This window comes from Clupea harengus, unplaced genomic scaffold, assembly GCF_900700415.2.
Source record: "Clupea harengus unplaced genomic scaffold, Ch_v2.0.2, whole genome shotgun sequence".
Classification (NCBI taxonomy): Eukaryota; Metazoa; Chordata; class Actinopteri; order Clupeiformes; family Clupeidae; genus Clupea; species Clupea harengus.
In genome coordinates this window covers 27501-40000 of record NW_024879701.1, presented here as the reverse complement: position 1 = coordinate 40000, position 12500 = coordinate 27501, and the positions used below count along the sequence as shown (strand labels likewise).

General features: G+C 46.8%; 1 protein-coding gene across 1 annotated transcript in view; it reads right to left on the bottom strand.

Annotated features, from left to right (window-relative positions):
* The window catches only part of LOC122129922 (nidogen-1-like), a 39899-nt gene that overhangs the window by 24020 nt on the left and 3379 nt on the right, over window positions 1-12500 (bottom strand). Inside the window, exons 2-8 of the mRNA XM_042704650.1 lie at window positions 6169-6471; window positions 4916-5148; window positions 4014-4417; window positions 3362-3502; window positions 2023-2274; window positions 1513-1713; window positions 1-135 (exon numbers count right to left, since the gene is read on the bottom strand). The exon at window positions 1-135 is cut by the window's left edge and continues 99 nt beyond it. Of these exons, the coding sequence (XP_042560584.1) occupies window positions 1-135; window positions 1513-1713; window positions 2023-2274; window positions 3362-3502; window positions 4014-4417; window positions 4916-5148; window positions 6169-6471 (1669 nt within the window). The remainder of the gene's footprint in view (window positions 136-1512; window positions 1714-2022; window positions 2275-3361; window positions 3503-4013; window positions 4418-4915; window positions 5149-6168; window positions 6472-12500) is intronic.

Below are 12500 nucleotides of genomic sequence, written 5' to 3'. Positions count from 1 at the left end.
AGGGCGGAGGGCGCACCCCCTGGTCGTGCTGGCAGCTCTCGAAGCTGATGGTCTGGCGCCAGCTGTAGCTCAGCGTCTGGATGCCACCCTCGGCCAGGCTGACCGTGTAGTCACGCCGCGAGGAAGAGGAGATCACTGGAGGAGAGGAATGGAGGGAAGAGAGAGAGAGGGAGAGAGGGGAGAGAGAGAGGGATGGAGGGTGAGTACTGGATGAGTACAGCCTTTGAAGAAGAAAGAATAGATTTCTGTGAACAATTCTACAATGCAAAATTAGATGACTGTCGGAGAAGAAAATGTGTGAAAAAAACATCTAGGACTATTCCAAAATGTGTAAAAAAAACACCTAGGACTATTCCAAAATGTTTAAAAAAACATCTGGGACTATTCCAAAATGTGTAAAAAAAACACCTAGGACTATTCCAAAATGTTTAAAAAAACATCTGGGACTATTCCAAAATGTGTAAAAAACCAACAAAACCTCTGGGACTATTTCCAAAATGTGTAAAAAACTACAAAACATCTTGGACTATTCCAAAATGTGAAAAAAAACATCTGGGATTATTCTAAATGTAGGTGTCTGGGGTAAAGAAAATGCCTTAGTGGACAGCAGACGAACGGCAGACTGAGAGGACGTGATGGAGGGTGGGCGGAACAACCTCTTCAGTGACCATGACAAGGAGCCCAACCTTTAAAAGTCAACATCTCGACCTGCTAAATGGCATTCAACACCAATACTTCCAGAAGCTCATTTAGTCTGAAGGTCTCTGTGCATGACTTGAAGTCTTTGTAAGCCAAGCTTTTAGTTCACCTCACCTCTTCCTTGTAGCACAAATGACAAACAGATGGGTAATAATAGAACCTCCTAGTAGGTGGTCATGACCCCTACATGTCAACCTTTGACCTTTCCCATGCAGATATGAGGAAATAGGACAAACTACCATGTGTTATCAGATATATTATGCATAAATGCTTTTTGTATGTTGTATTTAGACTCACCAGTTTAAGAGTCAATTATCACTATTCTTTTTACCACAATAAACGACAATTTATCATTTTCATATTTGTATCATATATGTTGTTTTTATGTTCTGGACTCCCCCATTTTGAGTATGCTTTGAAGTCTGGATGCATTTTTTTCCATTTACCTGTTACATACCAGATACAAACATACCTACAACATATTCATGTTAATAAAATTTCAGTTAAATTAATTTGCATGAATCTAAAGTTTTAGCCTCTCACTTCTACTGGTTGATCTTGTTGTGGCATTATTTACTGATAAAGTGCATGGGTAAGTAACACACTGGTAATAATACTCTTAAGCCTCACCATTTGAGGAGTCCACCATTTTTCATTCATGTCACTGATCCATGAAAAAAATCAACCATATTAACATTACTGCTATCTCACCTCACCTCACCTCACCTCATATAATATATTATCATCACATCATATTATATCATATGATATCATTAATATATATATTCTCATTGCTATGCTCTATAGGCTCACCGTTGCGTGAGTACTGGTAGATCTCGTTGTAGGGCTCGATCTGGACGGTGGCTCCGCGGGGCACTTCGGGCAGGCGTCCCTCCAGCTGGGTGCTGATGGTCAGGTGGTCGTGCTCGTCGATGCCCTTGAACACCTGTGTGATGGTCAGGCGCTCGCCGCCCGGGTAGAAGGTCACCTCAGCCTGCCGCGTGAACTTGCCACCTGTGGAAGAGAGGACGGAGGTCAGGTGAGGGGGTGAGTGAGGTGAGGGGGAGGAGAAAAGAATGGGGAGGTGGTCAACACGGAGTGGAACAAGCAGAGCAGACCCCTACACACACACACAAACACACACACACTTTGTTTCTCACCAATGGTACTGAAGCCATTCTAAATCACTCTCTATTTTGCCTACATACACACACCCCCACATACACACCCACACACACACATACACACACATTCACACACGCACACACGCTCACACATACACACACACACACACACACACGCACACACACACTCATCTCTCACCGATGAGGCTGAAGCCGTTCTCGTAGCCAGGCTGCTCCAGGGCGAAGGCCCACCCGATAGCCCCGCCCAGAGAGGCCAGCGGCTGCAGGGATGGCCCCAAGGTGGGCGGGATGGTGCTGATGGCCACGTAGGCTCGCCCGTCGTTGGCCACCACATACGAATGCAGCTCGTTGCTGGTGAACTCCAGCTGCGACGGCGAGTTGCCGACGAACACACGGCCCGTGACTTTACCGTTCATCCTCTGCGGCTTGCCTGGGGAGATTGAGCGGGGGGAGAAGGTGGGGAGGAGAGGGGGGAGGGTGGAGAGATAGAAAGAGAGGGATGAGATAGAGAGATAGAAAGAGAGGGATGAGATAGAGAGATAGAAAGAGAGGGATGAGATAGAGGGGTATGAAAGAGAGGGATGAGATAGAGAGATAGAAAGAGAGAGATGCCATAAAGAGATGAGTCAGCACAGATGTTGTTAAAGTCTGTTAGACTACTTGGGTCATTTATCTGAGGAGATTTATGTGTTTGTGTGAAATGTTAGTGTCTATTTAATCAGAAAGCATTTTTTGTTTTTATACAGTGGAGAGGAGAGGAGTCTAATGTTGACTCAATCCCATTAGGATGTTTGGGGGGGCAGGGTGTAGGGCAGGATGCCAGCAGCGCTCACAAAGTTTCCTCTAGAGACAACAAATGCTCATTAAATGTATGCCTTTACTGTGAGTTGAGAGGGAAAAAACAGCTTTAGTCTGAACCCCAAATGGAAAGGCTGAGGGCAAGAGCGACCAACCAAATTCCTACCAAACAAAACATAAACAAACGCAAATGTCATCCCTAGCTACCGTGCCAGTAGGACATGTAGGTAAATGGACTGCATTTATACAGCGCTTTTCTAGGGAACGGTTGGGGGTTCAGTACACTTCGACACATTTACAGCATGGACCGCACTTTGGTCAACGTAAGTTGTTTTAAAATGTGCTTTATAAATACATTTGTCTTTGACTTTGACATGGTGAGGACGAGTCAGGATCTTCCAATTGCTGAACGACTCCTCGTTTAAACCTCCTGAACCACTATCGGCCCTGGTAGGTGGGTTATGGTCCTCCTGAACCACTATCAGCACTGGTGGGTGGGTTATGGTTCCTAGAATGTGTCTTGTACTAAAAGTGACTCGAGCAAAGCTGCAATGGGCTAACCCAGCAAACCTACCTGTTAGTAATTCTAATCCTCTCCCCCTTCTCCTTGTCTTTCATGCAAAGTATGTACACACAGCACTGTAATCACACTTATATTAAATCCCAAAGGGTGGTCTTTTAATAATCGGGATTATGGGGAATCGGGGGGGATTCCTTACCTTCGGCCACGCAGTCTCGGCCGTCGCCATAGTAACCGGGCCGGCAGTGGCAGCAGTACCCGCCGGAGTAGTCGCGGCAGTCGGCAAAGCTGGAGCACTTCTGCCAGTTGTTGGCACACGTCTCGTGGCTGTATGAAAACACTGGTTTTGGGGAGGGGGTTTGGGGGGGGGGGGTTGGGGAGGGGGTTTGGGGGGGGGTTGGGGGGTGCAGAGAGAGAGACACAAAAGGCACATGAGCACACAGTAGGCCACTGGCATGGAACCGTGTGGAGGACCGTGAATCTGACAAAAAGTGTCTTGGATTACAATTGCAGACTAGACCTTTACGTTTCAAGTTTAAGTAGTATCTAATAGTATTGAAGTTCTGAAGTCATCAAATGGGAGATATCTTGTGCAAGATATCATGCGGAACTCTTGGTAACTTGGTAACAAAATGTGGCTATTTATAAGCAATGCACAAGTCTATCTGACCTTTGTTTTAATACTGTTATACTCTAGAGAAAAGAGGTGCTACTGTTACATGCATAGCAGAGGTAATCATAACTGACCACCCACTATTGAGCTACTGACGCTCAAGGGCATATTTCATGATAACTAATGCCTAGAAAACACACGTTTAAATTTGCCTGTTTCGGAAACGAAAATGACTTACCATCCACATCCAGGTCATCTGCGTCCACCACCACAACCTGCGGGCGCTCCGGTCGTGGTCCCCGCGGTTCTGGCTGTTCGGGTTCGGGGTACCGCGGTTCTGGCTGTTCGGGTTCTGGGTAACTAGGCTCGGGGTACACAGGGAACTGGGCCGGGTGCACGGGCACCCTTGGCCCCCGAGTAGGGGGTACACCGGTCTCCTCCTCCTCCTCGGTCACCGTCTCGTAAGGGGGGAACACAGGGTACTGGGGCCCCCTCTCTGGGGTCTCGGGGACCTCTTCGGGGCCTCCGGGGACGGACTCTTCGGGGGCCAGCTCCTCTGCCTCGCCGGGGTGGATGGAGGTGAAGAAGGGAGACGTGCCGATCTCGTAGACCCACACGCCACGGCGGCCCGAGTTCGTCTTCCTGGGTGGGTACAGAGGGAAGGCGCTTGTGTTGTGAAAGGATAGGGGTTGGGATTCAGACTTTGCTTTCTGCTATAGGTACTAAAGTGTGTAAATTAGCTTTTTTTGAGGGAAGGTACTTGTGTTGTGAAAGGATAAGGGTTGGGATTCAGACTTTGCTTTCTGCTATAGGTACTAAAGTGCGTTAATTAGCTTTTTGCTTTGACTCTGTTTTGACGTGCAGTAATATACTATGTGATATCCATCACACCCAAAATAAACCACCCTGGTGGTGTGCGGTACACACTCCACCTTCAGTCAAACTGGAGCCACATTACAAAGAAAAAAATAAAAATGATTAAAGAGGGAAGCTCATCTCAGTGCCATTATGATGGTCCCATATCACAGAAATGTTATATACAGATTAGAATTATTATAATACAGATAAACAGCTGACTGAAAATGTAACTACAACATAGTCTCAACGTTCGCAATTCAAGGCAACTGGTCAGGCACTTACTCTGTCAGCTCACGGATGGACCCCTCGTTGTCGGTGGTAACGCGGTAGTAGTCACCCAGATTGGTATTCCAGAACCAGCCGGCCACCACGCCCTGGTTGAAGCCCACCTCCAGGGGCTTGCTATCGCCCTCTATGGGTGTGGAAAGGAACTGCAGGCCGTCTCTGGGGTAGAGCAGGATGGCGTAAGAAGCAGACTCCATGGAGGCCACTACCAGCTGGAACGTGTTCCTCTGCTGGGATGCAGAGAGAAAAGAAGAGGGAGTTTCTTCAGGAAGTGCTTGTGTTTGTTTGTTTAAAGGAGGGGTGTATGAAAGTGATACAATCTATAGTTTGTTTATTAGTCCTCACACACCCTCAGACTCATGGCCAAGCTTTAAATCACACAAACTTTAAGTCACACAGGCCGATAAACAAATGCCTGCCTTCACAAAGCACCCTAAGTCAATTTAGATAAAAGCACTTCAAGGGCTTTCAAGGAAACACTCCTGGCGGGATCTCGTTATTGCTCCTGAGCACGGGCCCCTTCCGCACTGCAGGTGGGCCACTCCACAGTTAAGCGACTATCACCTTTTGGCCCGCGGCTCACCAGCTTATCCTTACAGTGACTTACAGTGTAAAGAGAGCAAACCTTTCATCAGCGCTTATGCTGCAACAGAAGTGACCTCTGACCTTGGAAAGGATGAAAGGGGAAACACTGACTAGATGAAAGGGGTATATGGGTCTGGACCCAGGCCTGCTCCTCAGACAGTGGCTCTCTTTCTCGTGCGGTGAGCTTACATACAGTATTTTATATTTATATTTATATACTACAATCAGTGGATTTAATGCTCTGGAGAGGTGTTACAGAACTGTATGATGGTATTATCCAAAAGAAAAATTAGTTATTTTTTGCAGGCCAGATTTGTCAACAGAGCCGTTATCTTTGCACAAAAATAATGCCTTCATATTGGCTCGGAAACCTCATTCCTGTATTGTACAATATTGTCCATAAAACCAAATAAAAGTTCCAAGAACAAGTTTATATCCTTGGGAGCAAAACATCGGAGGTCTTACCTTTTTAAAGCCTCTGAATGTATATATTTACATGACTGCTCATAAAAAGTCTTTCAACCATTTAGCAGAAAAATTAACAAGATTATACCCTGCGGTTAAAATGTGTGTAGTCAAGGGGGAAAAATCTTGCAGTCAAAATGTGCAGATAAAAGCTTTACGGACTACAAAGCCTGTGTGTGTGTGGCGTGAGGGGCCCTTACGTTTGAGGCGGTTCCGTCTCCGCGACCAGAAGCCCCCTGCGCCGCAACGTTCTCCCAAGTCACGATGACGGCGTGCGTAGGCTCCACCTCGTCGTCCGCGGGGAAGGCCTGGCCGATGTGCTCGGCGGCACGCAGCAGCACGGATGGGCTGCTGTCCTGCCGGTAGTACACCCTCCCGGCACCGTCGCTGGTGTCCAGGTCTCCCAGGAGGGGCGCCAGCATGCCGAAGGTGGCCGGCATCTGGCCCAGGTACTCCGACTCGGCGGGGACTTCGGCCGTGGCAATGAAACCGTTGGTGTTGATCTGTAATAAAGTTAAGTAGATTAATGGAAATTAAAACTCTACAGCAACAGATTTTTCAATGGGCTTCCATGGATATAACGAAGGGTAGAGTACACCACAAGATGAAATGATTTTGTTGCAGTTGCTCTGCTCTTAAAGTCATCTGTTTTATCCTTCAGGACCCAGCATCTAACATGGACTAGTGTGAGGATTAAAGATTGAACATTAAAACACCTTAACTCGCATGGCCTGCTTACACTCTTAAAGAAATTAAATAATTAAAGTCTAGAAGAAAATATAGCCATGTAATATAGCATAGTCAGGAATATTAGTTGAGTCAAGTCTCACGGTGTGTGTGTGTGTGTGTGTTTTGGGGGGGGGGGGGGGGTTGAAATAAAGGCCAAATAGTGCCCATGTAAGATCACAGTGGGAGTTTTCACAGGGTGAATGGCCCAGTAAATCTCTAACACGTCTCGACCCCTCCTCAGACATTAGTGACCCCCCAGACTCCCACCCCCCTTCAAAAAAGCTTTACTGCATCCACCCCCTACCCTCACCAGCAGCACGGCCTCTCTCCAGCTCACAGCCCTCACCGCAGGACAGAGGAATGGGAGTCTGAGACCCGAGGTGAATAATATCTCTAACTAACAAAGTTGCCATTTTACACTCAGCATCAGGTTCCCACGATTTGGTGCGTTAAGTAGCAAGAAGACCCTGCTTTCTTATCCTGATACAATGCATTTTTTATGTAGCTTTGGTAACCACAACCATAAGACTGGATTGTGTGTATCCATACTTTGGGCTGTGTCAACTTTTCAGTGGCTCAGATGTCAATATGCTTTTTTTTTTCTCTGGATAAAGAAACAATTATAGGGAGGCTCTTTTACCTCAAGCACATTTTAACCAGACATATGCCCTGACCTGAAGACACAACGAACTTTGACTAGACACGAGAGAGGCGCTCAGGAAACGTCGACACCCCAAGGGCTCAGACACACTCCAGCGCCTCATAAAACCAGAGAATCCTTCCTCGTCTGTCATCAAGCTCCTCTTCACCAAGTCGACAGCAAATTACAGTGGTTTCCACAGGGACCCTCACAACAAAGAGCTATTAACGTGTGCTGTTTGTGAAAGGGGCTTTTGGCCGCTCTGTTTCCTGGTTTGGTGTCATTAGACTGTTAAAAGAAGCGGCACCACACTGCATCAACTTTGCCGCGAAAGGAGTGAAGAGTAAACAAACTCAAGAGGGGGTGTGTGCTTACACTGCGCCGAGAGAAGCTGAAGAATCAAGAGATGAGTGACCGTTCGCGCCCCTCCTTTCTGGCCATAAAAGTTGACAATCCTATCAAACGGAAGCAAACTAACACCGCAATCAACGTCCCTTTGAATCCGCAGACGAGAAACCCAATCCACATTAAAAGAGTCTACGAAGCGTTTGAGTGAAACGCGATGCCACCTTTTTATTTACTCTTCTTTGTGCTAATGACTGTGTCTGTATTTTCTTGTCACAAGTCGCTTCTGTGGATGAGAACACGGGGTCTGTTTGAGGTGCTCGTTACAAAACCAGCATCCCTAATAGCTTACGAACGAAGTCGAGAATGTAAAAGAGCAGTTTTCGGCAGGGTTGCGAGAGAATGAGCCTTTGAAGAAGGAAATGATAATGATAGCCCTTTAAGCCGCTGCGATGTTCCGAGCCAATTTCTCCAGAGAGTTCTGGTCGTTTTAAACATAATGCACACAACTCAAACCCAGTTCTAGGCCTACAGTAAAAGTACACACAAATACAAACAGCCTACCCCCATTAGTGAATGAGGTTTCAGCTTTCAGAAGGTGAAAGCTTTAATACCAGAAAAAAGTACTAAGTCAAAAGAGCTAATTACGAGTGTTCCAGAGCTATTTAGTGGACAGGAAGAGACTTTGTCCTTTTGGAGCTATGATGGATTAAAACTACAAACTACAAATTCTTCACAATACTTGACTAAAGCTCACAGAATTGGGCTGAACAGACAGATGCACATGAGGCACAACCCCCACAGACACAAACACGTATAAACACACAGTCCTTCACAGACACACACACACAAACACGTATAAACACACAGTCCTTCACAGACAGAAACACACACACACACGCATTCTGCAAAAGGGGGTGTACCTAAAGTGTAATATCAGCTGGATGAAGCACAGGGTCACAGCAGGCATTTGACTTCAAGAGCGGCCTTCAGAGCCGGAAAACAATGTGGGATTGTGTATGTGCATGTGTGCGTGTGTGTGAATCTTTGCAATTGTATGTTTGTGCCTGCTCCATCTCTCTCTCTACTCTGTGTGTGTGTCTGTGTGCGTATGTGTGTGTGTGTGTGCATGTCAGAGTCTCTGTGTGAGGCCAGTGATAGAGTGGATTCTCATGTTGGAGGCTTAACGGGGGGAAGCTGAGAGGCTGAATGGAGGTGAGGAACTGGGCTGTTTTCAGGGTCAGTGGGGTCTGCTGAAGTGGAGAGAACCAGAGACATCACCGGTTTAAACCTCTCTCTTTCTCTCTCCTTCTCTCTTTCACCCTTTCTTTCTCCCTATTTCCTTTACCCCTCTCTTTCCCTCTCCCTCTCCCTCTCTCTCCCTCTCTTTTCTTTTGCTTTATGTGTCTCAAAGCTGCAGAGAAATGCAAAGAATCCCAGGAGGGGGGAGGGGGGGGGGGGTTCCTTAAAGAGCAGCCTGCTGAGATCTCAGACACCTATCCGACAGCATGAGACAGGCAAGCAGGGGAGGGTGGGAAGGAGAGGAGGGACAGGGAAGAGAGGAAGAGAAAAAGAATGGAAGGAAAAAGTGAGTGAAATGGTACTGACAGAGGAACGATGGAGACGGAAAGACAATATACTAGGGGAAAGAAGTAAAAGGACAGCGAGGGGAAATGTGTACTTTAAAGAGAGAGAGAGGATGAGAGGAAGAGAGAGAGAGAGAGAGAGAGAGGGAGATAGAGAGAGAGAGTGGGAGGGAGAGAGGGAGAGAGAGAGAGAGGATGAGAGGAAGAGAGAGGGAGAGAGTGGGAGGGAGAGAGAGAGAGAGAATGGGATGGAGAGAGAGAATGAGAGACAGAGTGGGAGAGAGAGAGGATGAGAGACAGAGTGGGAGAGAGAGAGGATAAGAGAGGGAGAGGGAGAGGGAGAGAGAGAAATAGCACCTGCTTTCGCGCACAGACGCAGCAGTCTCCTCCATGACGGACATTTCCAGATGTTCAGACCCTAATGACACCGTGCGTGAACCAATTCCCCAGATTCCACCCACAGAGTCACCGCCCTACGAGCCTTACTGTATAGCACAGCAGTTTTAAGGCCCAGCACTCCCCTCTCTGTACTACTGAACATCACTCTCCCCTCAACCAGCAACCTCAGTACTACTGAACAGCCCCTTAACACCCCGGTCCAGCCCGTTCAGTTCAATGGAGCTTTATTAGAACGATGACTGTAACACTGTACAGTATTTCCAAAGCACAACGCGGGGGGGGGGGGGGGGGGGACGGACTGAGACAACATTTCTAAACAAACTCCATGTTTTGTTGCACTCAACCAGCTATTTAGACATCAGCTCCACAGCTGTAAAGACTGTTAGGACCTGTGAATTTGTTTTTTTGCAGTTTCACATTTAGACATTAGAGAGAGCGTTTATGCCGTATCACCCTGTTTTTACCTTTCCCAGGAGGGTCGCATTCAAAGAAGTCAACAAGTCACTTCCCCACCCCCTTCCTCAATCCCAGAACTCCCACCACCAGCCACTTAGCATGGGGTGGGGGTAGTGAACCTGCTGAGGGGGTGGGAGAGAGGGGGGGGGGGGGGGGGGGGGGTCAAGAAGCAGATAAGGGGGGTGGGCGACAGGCAATATCAAAGCCATCTGGAGGGGCCCGGGAAAGCAGTCACTGGAGCAACACAACCTCAACCTGTCACACCACGGGAGGACGGGGTGGAGGTGGGGGGGGGCAGTGGAACAGGGGGATCTAACAGGGTTGTGGGGGAAGAAGGAGAGAGACGGAGCGAGAGACGGAGTGAGTGTTGTTAAGAAAAGAGAAGGGTGAAATGGAGTAAATAATGACAGAGAGAAGGGAATGGGTGAAAAGAAGAGGTAGAAGGGGGAAGGGCAGTGGACGAAAGAGAGAGAGGGGGGGGGGGGGGGGGGCTGGCTGGCTATGCTATGCATCTGTTGGAAGGATCCGGAGGAAATCCCAGGTGCACAGTTGGGTGGGGGGGGTGGGGGGTTGGCTGTGAATCATATAGACGGGGGAAAGAAGAAATTCCCACAGAAAACATACCACTCTTAAGCTGACCAATGACCTGCAACCAGAGCCAACCCAATAAGCCTCTCTAGCTGCCACACAGCTTGATTATACCCACATCACTACTCGCCCTAAAGCCCCTTGTTTTTATACAGACACAGACATGTTCTCATTAGATGGGGATTTTTCGACTTACAACCTGGCAACCTTTTCCCCCCACAGTCACCATGGGAGCGCAACCCAACAATCAGAGGCCAGACAGGAAGTCAGTCCAACGGAGAACAGGAAGCACTTATAGTATTGCCTTGGAGGAGAAGGAGGGGGTTGGAGGTTGACACTAGGGGGGTGGCTGCTCGTTGATGGATTAGAGATTGTCTTTACTTTGAGGTGGGTGACGGTTAAACGAGGCATGCCAAGAATGCGGAGTCGTGTGGTGAGGGGGACCTCGGCAGAGTGGCGAAACAGCGTCTGATCAAGACAATAATCATGTGAAACATGCATTACTATGCAAAACATCATATGGAGAGACATATGGTCATATGGTCAGCATCTACACTGTGTTTTTCTCACATTCCAATTATGTAAATATAATGTAATGTCATAAGAATTTACTACAGAACATGCAAGATATCAAAGACGTCCCTGAGTATTCAAGTCACGAAACAACCTCTGCTACCGAACATCATTTGAGATAAATTGTAAATAGTATGTGCTTTTCTCAACTAGGTAAAACTAAAACGCTTCACGCTTTGCATCTACCAATCAAAGGCTCTGTTTCCGGCCAATGGCAGCAATTGCAGGTCCACTGTCATACACACAGATATACATTTACATTTAGTCATTTAGCAGACGCTTTTATCCAAAGTGACGTACAAAGGGGAGAACAATCAAGCCAGAAGCAATAGAGACCTAGTGTAACAATAAATACTATTTTACATAAGAAATACAAAAAAGTGCAGGAATGTAACTACTGTAAGTGCAAGATATAATGAGGCCAAAGAAAAAGGTTCTGGCCAAAATGTCTGGTTCCCAGAAATCTGCTCTTCATCCCGAGCCATGACTGTTCATGGCTAATAAACACAGCATTACTACAGGGCATAAAAGATATCAAGAGCACTTTTCGTTCAAAAGTCATCACGACAAGCACAGGGTCACAGCTCGCTCTAGAACTACACACTATCTGGGTACTATAATGTTCGTGGACACTCAAGGACAGAACCTCTTGGACACTTACTTAATTTCTACTCAAAGAAACAGAACTTCTTGGACACTTACTCAATTTCTACTCAAAGAAACAGAACTTCTTGGATATACTTACTCAATTTCTACTCAAAGAAACAGAACTTCTTGGACACTTACTCAATTTCTACTCAAAGAAACAGAACTTCTTGGACACTAACTCAATTTCTACTCAAAGAAACAGAACTTCTTGGACACTAACTCAATTTCTATTTCAAAGAGGCTTCACCAGCGTGCCTGTAAAATAACAGCATCGTCAAAGCAAGACAAATAAGTGGGAAAATATAATAAAAATAAACAGATATTACAATATCAATATCGCTCACTCATACTGCTAATCCAAATTCCCTGTAGGGCAGTAACATACAATTTCATAGAATGGCCCCTCATTCTTGACTTGACTGTCTGAAGTCAGTTCTCAGGCCCCGGGGTCCATTTAAATAGGCCTGACTAATTTGGCTCCATTAAAAAAAAAAAAAAAGAACAGAACAGAACAGAAGTGCCCATGGCCACTTGAGTTTATATACGCAGGACACTTGACCTGAAGTGT